Source organism: Salmo salar, chromosome 03, assembly GCF_965601325.2.
Source record: "Salmo salar chromosome 03, fSalSal1, whole genome shotgun sequence".
In the NCBI taxonomy this organism is placed as follows: Eukaryota; Metazoa; Chordata; class Actinopteri; order Salmoniformes; family Salmonidae; genus Salmo; species Salmo salar.
In genome coordinates, this window is record NC_138293.1 from 50,499,863 (window position 1) to 50,521,343 (window position 21,481).

The window sequence follows — 21,481 nt, forward strand, 5'->3', positions numbered from 1 at the left end:
TACAAACCTGACTCAGTTACACCAGCTCTGTCAGGAGGAATGGGCCAAAATTCACCAAACTTATTGTGGGAAACTTGTGGAAGTCTACCCGCAACGTTTGACCCAAGTTAAACAATTTTAAAGGCAATGCTTCCAAATACTAATTGAGTGCATGTTAACTTCTGACCCACTGGGAATGTGATGAAAGAAATAAAAGCTTAAATTAATCACTCTCTCTACTATTATTCTAACATTTCACATTCTTAAAATAAAGTGGTGATCCTAACTGATCTAAGACAGGGATTTTTTACTAGGATTAAATGTCAGGAATTGTGAAAAACCGAGTTTAAATGTATTTGGCTAAGGTGTATGTAAACTTCCGACTTCAACTGTATGTGTGTGTTTGGAAGATTTTCTAAAAACCTGTTTTTGCTTTGTAATTATGGGCTATTGTGTGTAGATTGATGGGGGGGGGAACAATTTAATACATTTTAGAATAAGGCTGTGACTCTCAATGTGGAAAAAGTGTCTGAAAACTGTCCGACTGCATTGTATGTGATAAGGTTACACAGAGGGCCAGAGGTAATTACAGACACCTGTGACAATCTGAAGTAGCCAAAAGGGCCACTAGATGTGATGGATTACATCAAATCCTTGAAAGATACCAACAAACTGGTAGTTTACTGGTAAAATTAGAAAGTTTCCAGGAATATACCCTCCCTTTGCAACCCTAATTTCCTCCGAAAGGACCTCAAAAGGAGAAAATTACTTTACAAAAAGGTGGCTTAACTGAACGTGACACAACAATTAAATGATGTTGCCAATTATCTATGTCAGGCAGACCCTGAGTGTATCTTGAGCTGGTGTAAACCTCAATTTCTCTGTGCAAGTCCAGATATGAGGTTCGCTCTGTCTGTGTACTGTGTAATCTTGTGTACTGTGTAACCTTGTGTATTGTGTAACCTTGTGTGAAGTCAATCTTGCTGTTTGTGTAATTTGCTGACATATTACGCTGCATTTTCTCCACAGTTGACCTGGAGCATATGAGGACAGTGAAGGCTGACAAACACCAGCGTTTCTGCCAAGACAACAGCCTCATCAGTCAGTTCGTATCAGCCAAGACTGGAGACTCAGTGAGTCAGTTTACCCAGTAAATTACAAAAAGTGACGCGCGCACACACCAAAAAAATAAAAAAACGACCACTGAAATACTTTGCTGTGATGATGACTTAACAAAATTGATGCGGTGCAATATTTGTTTATTTGCGCACATTGCAAGCATATTCTGTATTCCTGCTCATCGCTCTTTCCTTTTGCCACCCTGCCTTCCCTTCAGGTGTTCCTGGCATTCCAGAGAGTGGCTGCAGAGATTCTGGGAGTGAAGCTCAACAAAGCAGAGATTGAGCAGTCCCAGGTGAGTCTTCATTAGGCCTTTCTCTTGCGTTTCCCAGAGAGAATTATATAGCAGCCCCTCGAGTAATGTCGCCATTTTTTGGATGGTTTCTTATAACCACACGCATGTACACAAGGTAAAACGGAGTGTGCCAGGTCACGAGTTCACCGCACACTGTAGAGGACTCTTGTTACTCCTGTGATGCTGTACCTGTGACTGACACTGTCCATCTGTAAATACAGCCATGTTGTTGATGTTAGAGCCCAATGGTGCGTGAAGCGAGAGGTCAAGAGGTTGGCAGTGTAGGTTTGGCTGCATCTTCTGATTTATTGTGTTTATCTCCCGCCAATGTGGGCTGAACGGGGCCTCCTAGCTCGGCCTCTATGAACCAGCCAGACCAGGTGGCCCTGTCACTGGTGGCAGCGGCGGGATTACACAGGGCATCTCCCCCCGAGGCATTAATCCTGGCTGTGATATGACTGACTGGTGCCACACTGGCTAGAGAGAGGCTGATTATGCTGATTCTATGGGGAGGTCAGGACCCCCAGAGAAGGGAGAGCACCAAGGGAGCGAAGGCTAGGAGATGATTCTCAAACGCACTTCCACCCCTACCCTGCCCCTTCTGCTGTCAACAGACAGAGGCTAATGAATGTGTCCATCTCCACTCCCCTCCGTCACCTCCCATGAAAGCTGCCTCAATAAACCGAAGTGCTTTAATCCAAGCTAAACAAGCTGGATGAGTGGTCTGATTTTATCTGTCGGTCAAGATGCCTATCACAGAAACATAATCTATGATGTCCATGTCTCGCTCCAGGAATGCATGTTCTCTGGAGATTTTTTTTCTAGATAGGGTTGAAGTCGGAAGTTTACATACACTTAGGTTGGAGTCATTAAAACTCCTTTTTCAACCACTCCACAAATTTCTTGTCAACAAACTATAGTTTTGGCAAGTCGGTTAGGACATCTACTTTGTGCATGACAGATTATTTCACTTATAATTCACTGTATCACAATTCCAGTGGGTCAGACGTTTACATACACTAAGTTGAGTGTGCCTTTAAACAACTTGGAAAATTCCAGAAAATGATGTCATGGCTTTAGAAACTTCTGATAGGCTAATTGACATAATTTGAGTCAATTGGAGGTGTACCTGTGGATGTATTTCAAGGACTACCTTCAAACTCAGTGCCTCTTTGCTTGACATCATGGGAAAATCAAAAGAAGTCAGCCAAGACCTCAGAAAATAAATTGTAGATCTCCACAAGTCTGATTCATCCTTGGGAGCAATTTCCAGATGCCTGAAGGTACCACGTTCATCTGTACAAACAATAGTACGCAAGTATAAACACCATGGGACCACGCAGCCATCATACCGCTCAGGAAGGAGACGCGTTCTGTCTCCTAGAGATGAACGTACTTTGGTGCGAAAAGTGCAAATCAATCCCAGAACAACAGCAAACAACCTTGTGAAGATGCTGGCGGAAACAGGTACAAAAGTATCTATATCCACAGTAAAACGAGTCCAATATCGACATAACCTGAAAGGCCGCTCAGCAAGGAAGAAGGAATAAATTATTCTCTCTACTATTATTCTGACATTTCACATTCTTAAAATAAAGTGGCCCCTGGCAAGATCTTATTGGCCTGGGAGCCCACTCCGTCATTGCCCCCTGTCTGGAAGATCAGATACTGGGGCCGCTGATTACTCACAGGGTCCGACACCAGGCATCGGCAGCTCGTTAATCAACCAACCAACCAACCAGGGCCTAGGTTTCAACCACGATGTCTGGTCTTTGCTGGCTCCCCAATCCAGGTCTGAGTTCTGAGTTTGAACTAAGTTCAGAACCTGCCCTGTTACTGGTACTCAATATCCAGGGCCCGTATTCATAAAGCGTCTGAGTTTTGCCTTTTAGATCATAATGAATTCGACGGGAGGGAACTGACCCTAGATCAGCACACCTATTCTGAAACCTTTTTTGAATACAAGCCCAGATGAGCTCAGTTGGATTTCTGACCGGGTTAGCTGTAAGATCACTTTCACTCAGAGACATCAACAAATCAAGAATAGGGAAAGGTGCTAGCTATACCTTTCCTCATTGAAGATGTAACGGTTGATTTTAAAACTTCAGTAGTAGAAGAGGAGCCGAGGATGCACACACAAACATTTGTGCAGACTAACGGCTTAAACTTAAAGAAAGTTAAATAAAAGTCTCACTCGCTACAATACTCCCAAATCTTTATTGAATGGATAAACCAATATTTGACACACACAATTCATATCTGCCTGGGAGTATTATAATATCTGAGTGTTCTTCATTTGTAAATGACAATGTTTCACAAATGTATTTTGGTCATGGACATTTTCCTGCGTAAATCTCAGTGCTTCTCATTTGTTTATTCTCCTGTTCAATCCATTTCTCAAGTTTCTTTTTCATTTTTCTCACTGTCACCTCCACGACCCTGTCTTCACCTCTCCCCATCCTGCATTCTAACCAACTGTACCTCCTGTCTGCATCTTTGTTTTCCTTCCTGTCCTCTCTCTCCTTTCCATCCACACCTCACCTTCTCTACCCACACGTCTCCCTTTTTTATCGCTTTATCCTGATTTCTTTCTCTCTCTCATACTCTCATTCTCTCTCTTTCTTTTCCTCCCCCCCCCCCCCCCCCTGGTTTTGTCTCCTTCCATCTCTCCGTTGGTGTGTGCTGCTCAGAGGATCGTGAAAGCTGAGCTGGTGGACTACCATCAGGACGAAGTCCCCGTTAGACAGGAGACCAATCAGAGCAAAATCTGTTCGGTTCAGTAGTTGGAAGTATGTCAACACACAGTCGCACACAGATATATTTTTCTCCTGAAATATACTGTATCTATTAGTGCCTGGTATAAAACCGCAAGACCCCTTATGAAGTGGTTGTGGTAGAGGTTGTCGTTGTATTTTAATTGTGGGAATTAAACTGGAACTGACAGCGTTTTAGCAACATGAAATCTTATTCAAATCTGTTTATATAGACCCCTAGGTGTATAGAGAAGCGAGCACTTAGTAGATATGGTCATTTTCACGTTTTTGTACTTTCAAAGAATGTTTGAGAATACTGTTGCTCTGAATGGCAAGGGCACACCTGTAGAGTCCAGTCCTGGATAAGAATGACAGGTTTTTATTCAGTTTTATTTACTGCAGTGTCTATAAATTGTCCAAACGCACGGCCGCTTTCCCACTCTATATTGCTATAGAATTTTCACAAATGCCTTTAAGGCATTTTAGCTTGCTAAGTAAATAGCTACATAAATGGATAAGTTAGCCTATTAGACACGTTATGACTGACTTGTGGTTATTGCCCTTGCTAGTTTGATTGTATTGATATTCCCAGTCTTAGTTACATTCTTCCGTTTTTGTCTAAAACATTGAGTCATTGAAACTGAAACATTGCATCCCAAAGGGCTGGAGGCAGCAAACAATCTACCAGGCCAGCTGTGATTTACAACCTGATAGCAATACGTTTTGGTCTACCAAAAAAAGTATTGGTGAATTAGATATATTTATCACGCATTGAACTGCATCCATCTATTCTGCCAACAATGCCTTACTCTACATCATGTAATTTTTAGACAAACAACCTATTTTTAATACCTCTTATAAAGGTTGGATATTTTGATTGTCTGTTTTCATATCTGCAAAGTAGTTAACGCTGTCAGTTCCACTTTAATTTAGTTATTAGTTAGTTTGATTATTAACGGAGAAAATCTTTGGTTGGTTTAGACTGGTCCTACAGTAGTTTGGCACAAACATTTTGTTGGAGTAATATATTTTATGTCGCATCATTAAGAGAAAAAAAACATGAAATGACACTTGTATAGAAGATGTTGCCAGGAATTCCCGACTATTTTAGTGGGCTGCATCAGTATCATCCAGAGAAGTGGGCTTGGCCCCCGGACAGAGTTAGTGTCAGACTGACCTTTGTTTGACCTGTTTCTACGCTTGTGATTGGCGTTGAGCTGGCTGCATCTGCAAAAAGACTAGAGCAGATTCTCCATATTTTATTTTTACCACAACATTCATCCATTAACTTGTATACTTCAGTTTACGTGTTTTTCTGAATGTGACAAATGAAATGTATTTGAATTATAAAAGTATGTTCTGGGGCCTGGGAAGGAAGACCTGGGGCCTGCTTTGTGATCCATAGATTTCTGAACTATGCAGGAACAAATTGCAAATATTTTGTAGTATCAATTAGGTACATTTAATCTTAAATTGTATATAATTAGTGTTTAAAGGTGCACTATGCAGAAATCGCTCCTCCATTTCCTGGTTGCTAAAATTCTAATAGTTTACCATATTTCAGTTTGTGACAAGAGAAGATGGTATAGTGTAGAGAATCAATTGTACCTTCTAAACCGCTGTGAAATATATTTTCTATAACCCAAAGTATTGTTTCAGCTATTTGAAGCTGTTGTACAAAACCAAAAGTAAAAGACACGAAAACTCATTTTAGGAATGGAAGCATAGAAATAGCGCACATAGAACTGATATACCACTTCTTAGACTTGCTTTCAAGTAGAATGATAGATCAACATTTCTATGTGAATTTGGTCATGTCGCCCAAAAAGTTACATATTGCTACTTTAAATCAGATGGATTTTCTAGTGTGGTGGCAGCTTTCTCATATTTTGCCTCTGTTTTATGTCTTTCTTTATGTCTGTGTTTCCATAGCGTGTGGTGAAGGCAGACATCGTGAACTACAGTCAAGAACCTGTGACAAGGACAGTCAACCCCCCGCGCAGCTCCATGTGTGCGGTGCAGTGACCGCCTCTCTCCCCGCCCTCCCCTCTTGCCCCTCCACAAACTGACAACAGCAGTGAGGGCTTCTGACCAGCAGGCTGCCCCCAACACACTGGCCCATAGCCAAAGCAGGGGAATTGAGCCAGCTTGGTTTATTCTGCTGTACACACACACACACACACACACACACACACACACACACACACCTCCTCCCTTCTCCCTCTCAACGCACAAGTCTTTAGAAAGGCTTTATATCAGTATTTTCGTTTTTGAGGGTTTTCGGGGTCATCGGATATTTTAAGATTTGAATGTGAGGATTTCTCTGTATGTACAGTTTGTAAATGTAAAGGGACCCCACAGTATATTCCTGGCTTCAATACATTTAATATATTTTCATGAATGATTTCTTGAGTGGTTATCAGCTTTGGTTGCAGCATACATGTTTAAACATGAAGTTATGCTGAAAGCAAATGGGCCCTCCACTTTTTCAGCAATATATTTTGAGCAACTGTTATTCTTTTGTAATTTTTTTTCTTCTACTGTCTTCATTATTCAATTACCGTAAATTCCGGACTATAAGCCGCAACTTTTTTTCTCAAACTTTGAACCTCGCGGCTTAAACAATGACGCGGCTAATATATGGATTTTACCCGCTTTCAAAAAAAAAAATTCTCCAAAAAAACACATTCTGTGACGTGCTCAGTTTTTTGGCGGCATGAAGCTTTCATTAGACCAATGAAATTGCCGAACGGGTTAAGGTCAAACAACTTTTTTGTTTACTGTTTAGATTAAATCGAGCGCTCTCAAACTTATTACGGTAGTCATTTTGTCACCCTCATCATGGCAAAGACACGGAGAAATGCATATGATGCAGCTTTCAAGTTGAAGGCGATTGATCTGGCTGTTGGAAAAGGAAATAGAGCTGCTGCACAGGAGCTTGGTCTTAATGAGTCGATGATAAGACGTTGGAATTAGCAGCGTGAGGAATTGACTCAGTGCAAAAAGACAACTAAAGCTTACTGCAAATTTTTTATTTTTTGTTACAAGCCGTGTTTCGTTAAAGCCTATTTATTTTTGTTACAAGCCGTGTTTCGTTAAAGCCTATTTATTTTTGTTACAAGCCGTGTTTCGTTAAAGCCTGTGTAAAGTTCATTTGTTTCAATGTACCGGTAGGCACCTGCGGCTTATAGACATGTGCGGCTTATTTATGTTCAAAATAATATATATTTTTTAATTCAGTGGGTGCGGCTTATATTCAGGTGCGCTTAATAGTCTGGAAATTACGGTATGTATATTTCAACAAAAATATAAACGCAACTTGTAAAGTGTTGGTCCCATGTTTCATGAGCTGAAATTAAAGATCCCAGAAATTGTCCATACGCACAGAAACGTATTTCTATCAAATGTTGTGCACAAATTTGTTTACATCCCTGTTCGTGACAATTTATCCTTTGCCAAGATAATCCGTCCACCTGACAGGTGTAGCATATCAAGAAGCTGATTAAACTGCATGATCATTACACAGGTGCACCTGCTGCTGGGGACAATAAAAGGCCACTCTAAAATGTGCACTTTTGTCACACAAAACAATGCTACAGAGGTTTTGAGGGAGCATGCAATTGGCATGCTGCCTGCAGGAATGTCCACCAGAGCTGTTGCCAGATAATTTAATGTGCATTTCTCTACCATAAGCTGCCTTCAACGTTGTTTTAGAGAATTTGGCAGTAAGTCTAACTGGGCCTCACAACCGCAGACCACGTGTAACCACTCCAGCCCAGGACATCCACACCCAACTTCTTCACCTGAGACCAAACACCCAAACAGCTGATGAAACTGAGGATTATTTCTGTCTGTAATAAAGCCCTTTTGTGGGGGAAAACGAATTATTATTGGCTGGGCCTATGCCCTCTCAGACCCACCCATGCCTGTGCCCCTGTCCAGTCATGTGAAATCCATAGATTAGGGCCAAATGAATTTATTTCAATTGACTGATTTCCTTATATGAACTGTACCTCAGTAAAATCGTAGAAATTGTTGCATGTTGCGTTTCTATTTTTGTTCACTATGTTTGGCATTTTTAACCTTAACAATGGACATTTGAGTATGTATTGGTGCAGCTTAAAGGTATGGCAATATGTGTATCTTTGTAGCAGAAAAGTCTGCAATGAAGAACTGCTTTGACACAAAGTGCTTCGTAGGATCTTCGTTTTTACCAAACAAGCTGAATAATAGCCAACCAACACTCTTAGAAAAAGGGTTATTTGGCTGTCCCCATGAGAGAGTCCTTTGAAGAACCCTTTTGGGTTCCATGTAGAGAGGGTTCTTCAAAGGGTTCCCCCATGGAGACAGCCAAAGAACCATTTTTTTCTAAGAGTGTACATCAATTATTGGCATGTGTTGTTTTGTACAGATACTCATCCCTCAAAATAAGTTTGCTTATCTTGCAGTTTGTATTGTCAAAATGTTTTCTTTGACTAATATGGTGTACTTGCACAGAGAGGATGTTCACATTGTACCAGAAAATACTTGACAAAACAATGTGACATGGTTGGATTTTACTCTGTAAACCATGGCGTTCGCCTTATGTGTAAATTGTCTTTATAAATGATAAATGCATTGCTTTGTGAAAGATCTTATTTTCAATGCTGCTCACATTTCAGTAAGATGTAAAGAGCTTCCCTCATTGGATGGAATAGCCTCTGTACTCCCTATGACTTTTGGTCATAAAAAGAAAATATCTAAAAGTTAAGTATGAAATCATAGTGTTATATACTCTGTACACTTAGAAAATGATTGTCTAGTAAACATTCAAAAGTTGTACAGACTTTGTATATGAAAAATAAAAATGCAATAGTTTATGTAATTACTAGGCTACTGGTGTATAGTTTGTGCAACATTGTGCCTCCTTGGAATTCTGAAAATAAATATTATGTGGTTGTGTGTATACTTCTTTACCTGTGTGTATGTGCTTGCATGCGTGCGTGTGGCGCTCGCACTCCTGCATGCACACACACTTGTAATTCCAGCTTAGCCAGGTGTAACAGTGGTAAGGTGTTGGGACAGCTTTATGTAGGCCCTAACAGTTTGCGGGCAGTGTTTGTCACTGTTATAGTCCAATTATTGTATTGATTTGTGTTGTGTAGTGGCTTTGCTGGTATGCATCCCAATTAAAACATGTTGTGTTGGCCCCAGCAAGGCTAACATTCTAAACTCACCACTGGTCATAAAGCAAAGCGTGAGAAAAACGTGTGTTTATGAGAGTCAGCTTTTCATATCTATCTAATTTAATAGTTTGTAGCTCAAACCATTCGGACTCTACAGATGTTTTTGTAAAAAGACCTGGCCCTCTCCAATGGTACAACCCAGAAGTCTAACTCAAACAATGTTTAAAAGCATCCAAATCACGCCAGCGTAATGGTGGGACTCATTGGGTTAAATAGTTGCTATGCCCTCGTAATGGCCGGTGCGCATTTCCATATCAAATCAAACTTTATTTGCCACATGCGCCGAATACAAGTATAGACTTTACCGTGAAATGCTTACTTACAAGCCCTTAACCAACAATGCAGTTCAAGAAGAAGAAAATATTTACCAAGTAGGCTACAATAAAAAGTAATAACAAAAAGTAACACAATGAGAATAACAATAACGAGGCTATATACAGAGGGGCAAGGTGTCGAGTCAGTGTGCAGGGGTACAGGCTAGTTGAGGTAATCTGTACATGTAGGTGGGGGCGAAGTGACTATGCATGGGGGGGGGGGTTAATGTAAATTGTCTGGTGGTGATTTTTATGAATTGTTCAGCAGTCTAATGGCTTGGGGGTAGAAGCTGTTGAGGAGCCTTTTGATCCTAGGCTTGGCGCTCTGGTACCGCTTGCCATGCGGTAGCAGAGAAAACAGTCTATAACTTGGGTGACTGGAGTCTCTATCTCAAAGCAATATCAAATATCTTGGTTGTAAAATAGTTGCTATTGAGTTGAATATTGAAAGTTGAGAAATAAAAATACCTACAGAAAGCAGATAACTTCATCTCTTCGACAGGGACAAGGGGACTAAGCTTCCAAAGCTGGGTTTTTCTCGCACATTTTGAAATGATATACAATCACAACACATTTTTCTCTTGAGTACATGGAGGGCGAGTGACTTGCTAATCAAAGCAGCAGGTCTCAGGGAGGCAAATTCTTAACAGGCCCATGGACCACCTGGCCATGTCACATTTATTTCATTTTTTATTTAAAAAAAAATAAACATTTTTGTGTGTCAATTTCGACCAGCCTACCCAACAAAAGGATATCTTGTCCCCTAGGAGACAGTGATTAATGAACATGTCCCTTTCTGTGGTGATAATGGAGGGCTGTGTGGGTGGTGTGTTTGATTAAGATCCTCCATTAGACAAAGACACAGTGGTATTATTATTTAAAATATGACTGTAATTACAAAACTCCTGGGCACTTGTCCACTTTGGCGCCAGAAACCAACCTGAGGTGGCGTGTCTGAACAATGAAGACAATTGCTGAGTGGGACCCGAGTTGGATGCCACTCCATGGATGTCCCATCCATAAGCAGAAAGACACAAAAAACTGAATATGTGTGGTTAAAATGTCAGGAGTGAGGCAGATTACAAGGTCTTGTGCTTTGTGATTCATTTCATACTGTTTCCAAAAATACTGTCGATCCTAAACAGGATACTGGAGCCATTCAGTGCTTTCAAAGTCGAAATGACACTGTTTTAACTACTTTGCCGATATAAAACAGACAATCATATCAGGCAAAAAAATCTAAATCCCAGTTTATGCTACAAAACCAACTTTATAAGAGGTTTTAAAAATAGGTTATATTTAACCTAAAATTCCATGAAGTAGAGTAAGGTATTGTTGGCAGAATAGATGGATACAGTTCAGTGCGTGATAAATATCTAATTCACCAATACTTTTCTTGGTAGACCAAAACTTATTGCTATCAGGTTGTAAATCACAGCTGGCCTGGTAAATGTTTTGCTGCCTCCAGCCCTTTGGGATGCACTGTTTCAGTTTCAATGACTCAATGTTTTGGACGAAAACAGACGAATGTAACTAAGGCTGGGAATGTCCAGTGGTGTGTATTCATGGATGCCAAGGGAAGCCAGGCTTCCCCAAATATTTAACAAATAAAAATAATAAAATAATTTATCTTTCATTTCTCTGTGTTTTCAGAATTTTCCATCAATTCCTAAGTGGTTGAATCTCACCGGAGAAATCAGAGCGAGAGAAACAGCTCACCTCTGTCTCAGTATGTGTAGTATCTGATGCTGTCTGGAACAAAAGAGTATGACATGTTGCCTCTGTAGCATTTGATTGATTGATGCCATTTGATTGATTTATAAAATAATTAGCTTTGAGCTGAGCTCAAATGTGGGTTGTCCTGGTGCAGCAAAACGCCCCCCAAGGGAGGCCAGTTTGGATTTGGCTTTACATCAATCAAGTCACATCCTAAGCTAAACGTCATCATTGTCAGACAAATGTTTATGGTCTGCTTGTGTTGATGTCCTGCAGTAGCTAGCTTGGTGGTTGACTTTTCCTGCATATTGTTTTTTGGTGGCTACAGCTAGAGATGCAGGTGTCATTTGGTTAGCTAGCAAGAAATGTGAATCACTTTGCTAGCTAGCTATACTGAACTTCGGGGTTTGTTGGGCTATGTTCATATGACTGTTATCCACAGTTAGCATATCTCTTAATCAAATGTATTTTGCATCGATCAAATGGGAGGGCATGCAAGTTCCCATACAGTTGTCAAAACGTGGATTGGGACAAGCATGCATTGGCAGGCAAGTTGCAGAAAGGCAAGCAGGCTACTTTTCACCATTGTTTTCAGTGCAATTTTGACGGCCAACTACAAGCTTTGTTTCCTTGTTAGATTTGAACAAATCTCGTTCTGGCTAACATTAGTTGTTGATCTTGTTGTTGATGTGCATAGGCAACTGAGGGATAGAGCCTACCTGTTCATGGCTGTTTGATCAATAGGACTGTAAAGTTCCCAAATGTAAGAGAACTCCAGTGGTAATTACATATTTGCGAAAATTCATGTGATATTTGGCAAATTCTTTCTAATGATCTAAAGTCGCACTGTCGCTACTGCCTGTAAACACACAGTCCAGTTTAAAGTGAAAGATGGCAGGCCCAAGATTGGCTGTGGCGCACCGGTCTTTGTAGAGCCCGGTCCTGGACAAGCGTCCCATAAGTTGCTTCATGTTGCAAAATGCTGTCAGTTCCACTTTAAAAGTGCTATTCGTTATACCGATGAAAATAGCATTTATCTGTAGAAGGAGCTTTGTAGTTGTTCAATGAGGATGTTGAAGTGTTTTCTTCGCTGAGAATAATTTGAGAAAAGCATGCTGTGGTGTTCCCTCACATTTTGTTCTGGGAATATAACACTTCAATAAGTTAAATGTATGCCTTTACTACTTATTGGAGGGCACAGCCTTTTACAGATTTGCACAAGTATGCTAATTCAATGTTCACTGGCACCTCAAAAACATCCCATTTCACTGGTGACAGGGTGGAATATTTGCTCCACATTCTAATTTGGCATGGTGTAGTCTACCAAGACTGGCCTTATGCAGTGGTGTAGTCTACCAGGACTGGCCTTTTGCAGTGCATGCGTCCCATGCAGTGCATGCGTCCCAAATAGGCTGGGCTCTGATCAAAAGTAGTGCACTATATTGGGTATCTGTCTATTCTCATCTGTTGTGGAGGAGGAGGAAGAATGTAACATTAACACGACATCATGTCAAAACCAGCGTTGACATTGATGAGTGAAGGGCGTGCGTGTCCGTTTCTGTCATTGGTGGGTGTAGCTGGTGCATGGAAGTCAGGCGCAGGAGAGCAGAGATGAGTGGACAAGGCACTTTACTTAGGCAATCATAATACAGAACGCAACCGCGTCACAAAACAAATGTCCAAAGAACGAGTGAGGCAGCACAAAGTACAAAACCCAAGTACAAAGTACCGGCTGCCACAAAGCACGGGCATGAAACAAAACCCAGCGCAAACCAGCCGGAAGCGTGCCAACCTTGACAAATAAACAATACCCCACACAGACATGGAGGGAACAGAGGACTAAATACACATAGTAATGATGATGAGATGTAAACCAGGTGTGCAGGAAAACAAGACAAAACAAATGGAAAATGAAAGGTGGATTGGCGATGGCTAAAAGACCAGTGACGTCGACCGCCGAATGCCGCCCGAACAAGGAGAGGAACCGACTTCGGCGGAAGTCGTGACAGTTTCCCACATGAGACAAGCTCTTAAGCCACTAAAATATGTGGTCTGTCTGTACCCTCCCTATAACAAACTCGCTATAACAAAGACAGGGGTATTAGTGTGTCTTCAAGTGTTTTGGGGAATGCTCTAGTTTATAAGGGTACACACACGGTTCACACTGTTATATTGAATCTACTCAATGATTATCATTATGTGTCATATTAAGTGATGGATTGGAATCTAAATACTATCCTCAATACATTTTGAGACAGCTCATTAGGTGCCTATAACATTGCTTGGTTGGTTAATAAGACATGTTCTTCCACTCCACTGTGTTTTAGACGTTGACTGAAATGGAACTGAATGCAATTGAAAGTAACATATGTTGGAAAATGTAATTGCCTCCGTCATATTGAGAGTCAATAAACCCTTGACATAATGTGAAATTATTATTAATTCCTTTTTCTGTCCAACAGATTTTGGGCAGTGTGGAAATGTGAACATTGTGATTCTTTCACAGTATTCATTACAAGGTTCCAGAAATAAACTAGCCATAGTGCAGTTTGGGGAAATGCCTGGTGGGCCAGTTCATATTTGGGCCAGTGTGCTGGTCTCATAGAAGAGAGAAAATAAAATAACAGAATTGGCCTGTTAACTAATTTTATTATGATTGTGCAGAATGATCATCATTTGGCTAATGGGCCGCTGTCCCATAAACATTTTGAGATTCTATATTTTGAGTAGCCACCTTTTTCCTTAATGACAGCGTCGCACACTCTTGGCATTCTTTCAACCAGCTTCATGAGGTAGTCACCTGGAATGCAGGTGTGCTTTGTTAAAAGTTAATTTGTGGAATTTCTTTCCTTCTTAATGTGTTTGAGCCAATCAGTTGTGTTGTGACAAGGTAGGGGTGGTATACAGAAGATAGCCCTATTTGGATAAAGACCAAGTCCATATTATGGCAAGAACTGGTCAAATTAGCAAAGAGAAATGACAGTCCATCATTACTTGAAGAAATGAAACATGTCAAGAACTTTGAACGTTTCTTCAAGTGCAGTCGCAAAAACTATCAAGCGCTATGATGAAACTGGCTCTCATGAGGACCACCACAGGAAAGGAAGACCCAGAGTTACCTCTGCTGCAGAGGATAAGTTCATTAGAGTTACCAGCATTCGAAATTGCAGCCCAAATAAATGCTTCACAGAGTTCAAGTAACAGACACATCTGAAGAGCTGTGTGAATCAGGCCTTCATGGTCAAATTGCTGCAAAGGAACCACTACTAAAGGACACCAATAAGAAGAGACTTGCTTGGGCCAAGAAACACGAGAAATGGACATTAGATGAGTACAAATTTGCTATTTTTGGTTCCAACCGCCATGTCTTTGTGAGACGCAGAGTAGGTGAACAGTTGATCTCCGCATGTGTGGTTTCCACCGTGAAGCATGGAGGAGTGATGGTGTGGGGGTGCTTTGCTGGTGACACTGTCAGTGATTTATTTAGAATTCAAGGCACACTTAACCAGTATGGCTACCACAGCATTCTGCAGCGATATGCCATTCCATCTGGTTTGCGCTTAGTGGGACTATCATTTGTTTTTCAACAGGACAATGACCCAACACACCTCCAGGCTGTGTAAAGTCTATTTGACCAAGAAGGAGAGTGATGGAGTGCTCCATCAGATGACCTGGCCTCCACAATCACCAGACCTCAACCCAATTGAGATGGTTTGGGATGAGTTGGACCGCAGAGTGAAGGAAAAGCAGCCAACAAGTGCTCAACATATGTGGGAACTCCTTCATGACTGTTGGAAAAGTATTCCAGGTTAAGATGGTTGAGAGAATGCCAAGAGTGTGCAAAGCTGTCATCTAGGCAAAGGGTGGCTACTTTGAAGAAAATATATTTTGATTTATTTAACACTTTTTTGGTTACTACCTAATTCCATATGTGTTATTTCATAGTTTTGATGTCTTCACTATTATTATACAATATATGTCATGGTTGTCGTATGGATTGGACCAAAACGCAGCGGGAGTGTCATCTTGTTTTTATTAGGCAGAAAGAAGGAAAACCAAAACAAAAGTATACAAAAACAACCACAATAAACAATCCCATAGAAAAACACCCCTCTTAAATAGGACCTTCAATTAGAAGCAACGAGGAGCAGAAGGTCCACCCAATAAACATGAAATAGAAATAGACATACTAGAATTAACATAGAAATTGACTAACAAAGAACATAGCCCAACAAACCCCGAAACACTCTAAACAAACACACCTCTTAAAACAGAACATAGCCCAACAAACCCCGAAACACTCTAAACAAACACACCCCTGCCACGTCCTGACCAAACTACAATAACAAATAACCTCTTATACTGGTCAGGATGTGACAATATAGAAAATAGTAAAAATAAAGAAAACCCTTGAATGAATAGGTGTGTCCAAACTTTTGACTGGTAGTGTATCTTATTTTAAATATATACATTTCCTTTATTATTTTCCCCTAACCCTACCACTCCTCCCCTAATTTGAGTAAACTAATGGACAACAACACTTAGGCTTCTACTTCCATCTTATACATACTATATACATTTTAGGGACACTATATTTTACATTAGTTATCTGTTGTTTGTTTTTTGTCCAATCCTTCAGCTACCCTCAACCCCTCTCATCTATCTCTGAAGACCATCCAGTTTTGATTTCTATTTGCCATATATTTTTTAACTGTGCTGTTTCACAACGTTTCTGAAACTATTTGCATTTTACGGACACAGTATATTTTACATTAGTTATCTTGTTTTTTTTATATTTATAGTCCCACCCTTCATCTTCCCTCAAACCCTCCCATCTATCTCTGAACACCATTGCAACATTTACCTGGAGTTAACTCTGCAAATAGCATTGCTGGGTGATCTGAAAAGTCAATTAATTGATCGATAATATAATAATACTCTTAGCAAAAATGTTTATCTTTAATTTACAATCTGTAGAAACTCTGAGAAGGTTCTGAACTTTTGTGAAACATCACAGCACAGTTGAAAAATGTAATGATAGGTGAGGTGTCACGCAGATGAGCAGGGACCCTGGTCATCTTTCTTTGGTGTTTTTCAGAGTCTGTAGAAAGGCCTCTTTAGTGTCCATAACTGTGACCTTAATTGCCTACCGTCTGTATGCTGATAGTGTCTTAACGACCGTTCCATAGGTGCATGTTAATTAATTGTTTATGGTTCATTGAACAAGCATGGGTGTCACGTCCTGACCAGTAAAGGGGTCATTTTGTTATTGTAGTTGGTCAGGATGTGGCAGGGGTGTGTTTGTTTTGTGTTGTTGGGTTTTTTGGGTACTGTTCTATGTCATCTATTTCTATGTGGTTATCTAGTTGTTCTATTTCTATGTTCAGGGTTTTGGTTTGGTCTTCAATTGGAGGCAGCTGTTCTTTGTTGCCTCTAATTGGAGGCCATATTTAAGTAGGGGTTTTCAGCTTGTGTTTTGTGGGTGGTTGTCTCTGTGTATAGTCAGTGTACCTTACAGGACTGTTTTTGTCATGCTTTTGTTCAGTGTTAATTTTTCTTTCAATAAAACAAGATGATTCACATACCCGCTGCAGTTTGGTCCCATCACTACGACGATCGTGACAATGGGAAAGAGTGTTTAAACCCTTTACAATGAAGAGCTGTGAAGTTATTTGGATTTTTACGAATTATCTTTGAAAGACAGGGTCCTGAAAAAGGGATGTTTCTTTTTTTGCTGAGTTTAGGTATAGTTATTAAAGTGGGTTTGCATAGATAATAACAGAGTAGCGGCAGCGTCAATGCAAACAGTCTGGGTAGCCATTTGATGAGCTATTCAGGAGTCTAATGGTACATTTACATTTTAGTCATTTAGGAGACGCTCTTATCCAGAGCGACTTACAGTAGTGAATGCATACAGTTCATACATTTTTTTTCTCCGTACTGGTCCCCCATGGGAATCGAACCCACAACCCTGGCATTGCAAACACCATGCTCTACCAACTGAGCCACACAGGGGTAAAAGCTGTTTAGAAGCCTCTTGGGCCTAGGCGAATGAATCTTGTGACTTCTGACATGATTCACAGAGGCTTGAATGACAGGCGATGGGTTATGAAAATGGCTCTAGTTATTACAGATTGGTAGCCCCGATTTGAAATCCGACTTCGTATTTGAAAAGCAGACAAGTAGGGGAATATTTTATATATGAGACATTTTCTTCACTAAAACGGTGCGAAAGGGGTCAAACGGCAGTTGTTTGGGAATTTTAGTAAAACTGCTGTCACTGTCACGTCCTGACCAGTATAGGGTGTTATTGGTTATTGTAGTTTGGTCAGGACGTGGCAGGGGGTGTTTGTTTTATGTGGTTCGGGGTTTGTTGGGATATGTCTTATGTAAGAGGGGTGTTTGTTTTATGTTTTCCGGGGTTTTGGGGTATTGTTCTGGTTTTGTATTTCTATGATTTTCTAGGTTGGGTATTTCTTTGTTGGCCTGGTATGGCTCTCAATCAGGAACAGCTGTACATCGTTGTTGCTGATTGGGAGTCATACTTAGGTAGCTCTTTTTTCACCTGTGGTTTGTCGGAAGTTGTTTTTGCATAGCTGTGTGTAGCCTGCATTACTGTTTGTTCATTTTCTTGTTTTGTTTTGTCAGTGTTCTAATAAACGTTAAAATGAGCACTCAACCCGCTGTGCCTTGGTCCATTACATACGATGGCCGTTACAGAACTTCCCACCACCAACGGACCAAGCAGCGGGGTAAGGAGCTAGAGAGGAGTTATTTTGAGTCGTGGACTTGGGAGGAGATTTTAGCCGGAGAGGGACCATGGAGGAAGGCTGGGGAGGACTGGGACTGTTATATTGGAACACGGCTGACATGGAAGCCTGAGAGGCAGTCCCAATAATTTTTTGGGGGGGGGCACAAGGGTAGTCTGGCAGGGCCAGGGTTGAGCCCCAAGCCAACTCCCCGCGCTTACCGGAGGCAGAGTGATACTGGTCAGGCCCCGTGCTATGGGGTGATGCGCACGGCGTTGAGGCCGAGCATTCACAGGCCGGTGTGCTCGGTGCCAGCGTCCCGCATTTGCCAGGGGGAAGCGGGCACCCAGCCAGTCAGGTTGGTGCCAGTCCTGCGCTCGAGACCACAAGTGCGTCTCCACGGCCCAGTGTATCCTGTTCCCACTCCTCGCACTAGCCTTGGGGTGCATGTCTCCAGTCTAGTACCTCCACTACCAGCCCCACGCACCAGGCCTTCAGTGCGTCAACCCAGTCCAGCTCGTCCTGCTCCTGCTCCTCGCACTAGCCCTGTGGTGCGTGTCCTTAGGCTGGCGCCTCCTAAGCGAGCCCCACACATCAGGCTTTCAGTGTGCAGTTCCCGTCCAGAGCTTCTGACGACAGTACCCCGTCCAGAGCTTCCGGCGACAGTGCCCCGTCCAGAGTGTCCGGCGACAGTGCCCCGTCCAGAGTGTCCGCCGACAGTGCCCCGTCCAGAGTGTCCGGCGACAGTGCCCCGTCCAAAGCGTCCGGCGACAGTACAACATCTAGAGAGGGCCCACAGTTTGGAGCCTGCAGAGAGGGCCCACAGTTTGGAGCCTGCAGAGACGGCCCACAGTCCGGAGCCTGCAGAGATGGCCCACAGTCCGGAGCCAGCAGAGACGGCCCACAGTCCAGAGCCAGCAGAGAAGTGTCCACAGTGTTCCTATCATCTAGTTTAACCTGTTTAGGTTAGGGGGCAGTATTTTCACGGCTGGATAAAAAACGTACCCAATTTAATCTGGTTATTACTCCTGCCCAGAAACTAGAATATGCATATAATTAGTAGATTTGGATAGAAAACACCCTAAAGTTTCTAAAACTGTTTGAATGGTGTCTGTGTATAACAGAACTCATATGGCAGGCCAAAACCTGAGAAGATTCTATATGGGAAGTGCCCTGTCTGACCATTTCTTGGCCTTCTGTAGCCTCTTTATCGAAAATACAGGATCTCTGCTGTAACGTGACATTTTCTAAGGCTCCCATTGGCTCTCAGAAGGCACCAGAACGTGGAATGATAACTCTGCAGTCTCTGGGCGAAAAACAGTAGGGGTTTTGGAGAGTGGTCCATCTGAGAACAATGACACTGGCGTGCATGTGAAGACTCTGGCGTGCATGTGAAGAATATTATTGCTATTTTACGGGAAAAATCGCGTAAAAATTGATTTTAAACAGCGTTTGACATGCGTCGAAGTACGGTAATGGAATATTTAGATTTTTTTTATCACGAAATGCGCCGGCGCGTCACCCTTCGGATAGTGATTTGAACGCATGAACAAAACTGAGCTATTTGGATATAACTATGGATTATTTGGAACCAAAACAACATTGGGTGTTGAAGTAGAAGTCCTGGGAGTGCATTCTAACGAAGAACAGCAAAGGTAATCAAATTTTTCTTATAGTAAATCTGAGTTTAGTGAGTACCAAACTTGGTGGGTGTCAAAATAGCTAGCCGTGATGGCCGGGCTATCTACTCAGAATATTGCAAAATGTGCTTTCACCGAAAAGCTATTTTAAAATTGGACACCGCGATTGCATAAAGGAGTTCTGTATCTATAATTCTTAAAATAATTGTTATGTTTTTTTGTGAACGTTTATCGTGAGTAATTTAGTAAATTCACCGGAAGTTTTCGGTGGGTATGCTAGTTCTGAACAAAACATGCTAATGTAAAAAGCTGGTTTTTGATATAAATATGAACTTGATTGAACAAAACATGCATGTATTGTATAACATAATGTCCTAGGAGTGTCATCTGATGAAGATCATCAAAGGTTAGTGCTGCATTTAGCTGTGGTTTTGGTTTTTGTGACTTATATGCTAGCTTGAAAAATGGGTGTGTGATTATTTCTGGCTGGGTACTCTCCTGACATAATCTAATGTTTTGCTTTCGTTGTAAAGCCTTTTTGAAATCAGACAATGTGGTTAGATAAAGGAGAGTCTTGTCTTTAAAATGGTGTAAAATAGTCATATGTTTGAAAAATTGAAGTTTTTGCATTTTTTGAGGTATTTGTAATTCGCGCCACGCTATACCATTGGATATTGGTGAGGCGTTCCGCTTACGGAACGTCTAGTTGTAAACAGTACTGCAACAAATTTTACTTACAGAGCGCATCAAACAGGATTTAGACCTTGTTTATGAAAAACTGTTCATTTCTGTATTTCGTATTTGCCTCTTGCTGAAAAGTGTCAACAATGTTCCTTTCATCGAGTTTAAAGAGTTCAGCAAAAATGGTACAGAGTGCATCGAACATGATTTAGACCTTGTTTATGAAAAACTGTTTATTTCTGTATTTCATGTTTGCTACTTGCTGAAAAGTGTCAAAAATGTTCCTTTCATCGAGTTAGAACAGTACAGCAAAAATGGTACAGAGTGCATCAAACATGATTTAGACCTTGTTTATGAAAAACGGTTTATTTCTGTATTTCATGATTGCAACTTGCTGAAAAGTGTCAACAATGTTCCTTTCATCGAGTTTAAACAGTACAGCAAAAATGGTACTTATAAAGTGCATCAAACATGATTTAGACCTAGTTTATGAAAAACTGTTTATTTCTGTATTTCATGATTGAAACTTGCTGAAAAGTGTCAACAATGTTCCTTTCATCGAGTTTAAACAGTACAGCAAAAATGGTACAGAGTGCATCAAACATGATTTAGACCTTGTTTATGAAAAACTGTTTATTTATGTATTTCATGTTTGCTACTTGCTGAAAAGTGTCAACAATGTTCCTTTCATCGAGTTTAAACAGTACTGCAAAAATGGTACAGAGTGATTCAAACATGATTTAGACCTTGTTTATGAAAAACTGTTTACTTCTGTATTTCATGTTTGCTACTTGCTGAAAAGTGTCAACAATGTTCCTTTCATCGAGTTTAAACAGTACAGCAAAAATGGTCCTTACAGAGTGATTCAAACATGATTTAGACCTTGTTTATGAAAAAACTGTTTATTTCTGTATTTCATGATTGCAACTTGCTGAAAAGTGTCCACAATGTTCCTTTCATCGAGTTTAAACAGTACGGCAAAAATGGTACTTACAGAGTGCATCAAACAT

The 21,481-nt window shown here is 41.0% G+C and overlaps 1 protein-coding gene across 2 annotated transcripts in view; it reads left to right on the forward strand.

The window, feature by feature from the left end:
- The window catches only part of LOC106600633 (ras-related protein Rab-28), a 58,698-nt gene extending 49,688 nt beyond the window's left edge, over nucleotides 1–9,010 (forward strand). Inside the window, exons 5-8 of one of the 2 annotated variants that reach the window (XM_014192134.3) lie at nucleotides 1,009–1,112; nucleotides 1,316–1,393; nucleotides 4,084–4,182; nucleotides 6,079–9,010. In XM_014192134.3, coding sequence (XP_014047609.1) covers nucleotides 1,009–1,112; nucleotides 1,316–1,393; nucleotides 4,084–4,176 — 275 coding nt within the window. In that variant the 3' untranslated portion in view covers nucleotides 4,177–4,182; nucleotides 6,079–9,010. The remainder of the gene's footprint in view (nucleotides 1–1,008; nucleotides 1,113–1,315; nucleotides 1,394–4,083; nucleotides 4,183–6,078) is intronic. The other variant, XM_014192135.3, reaches the window with a different exon arrangement.
- The last annotated feature ends 12,471 nt before the right edge of the window (nucleotides 9,011–21,481 follow it).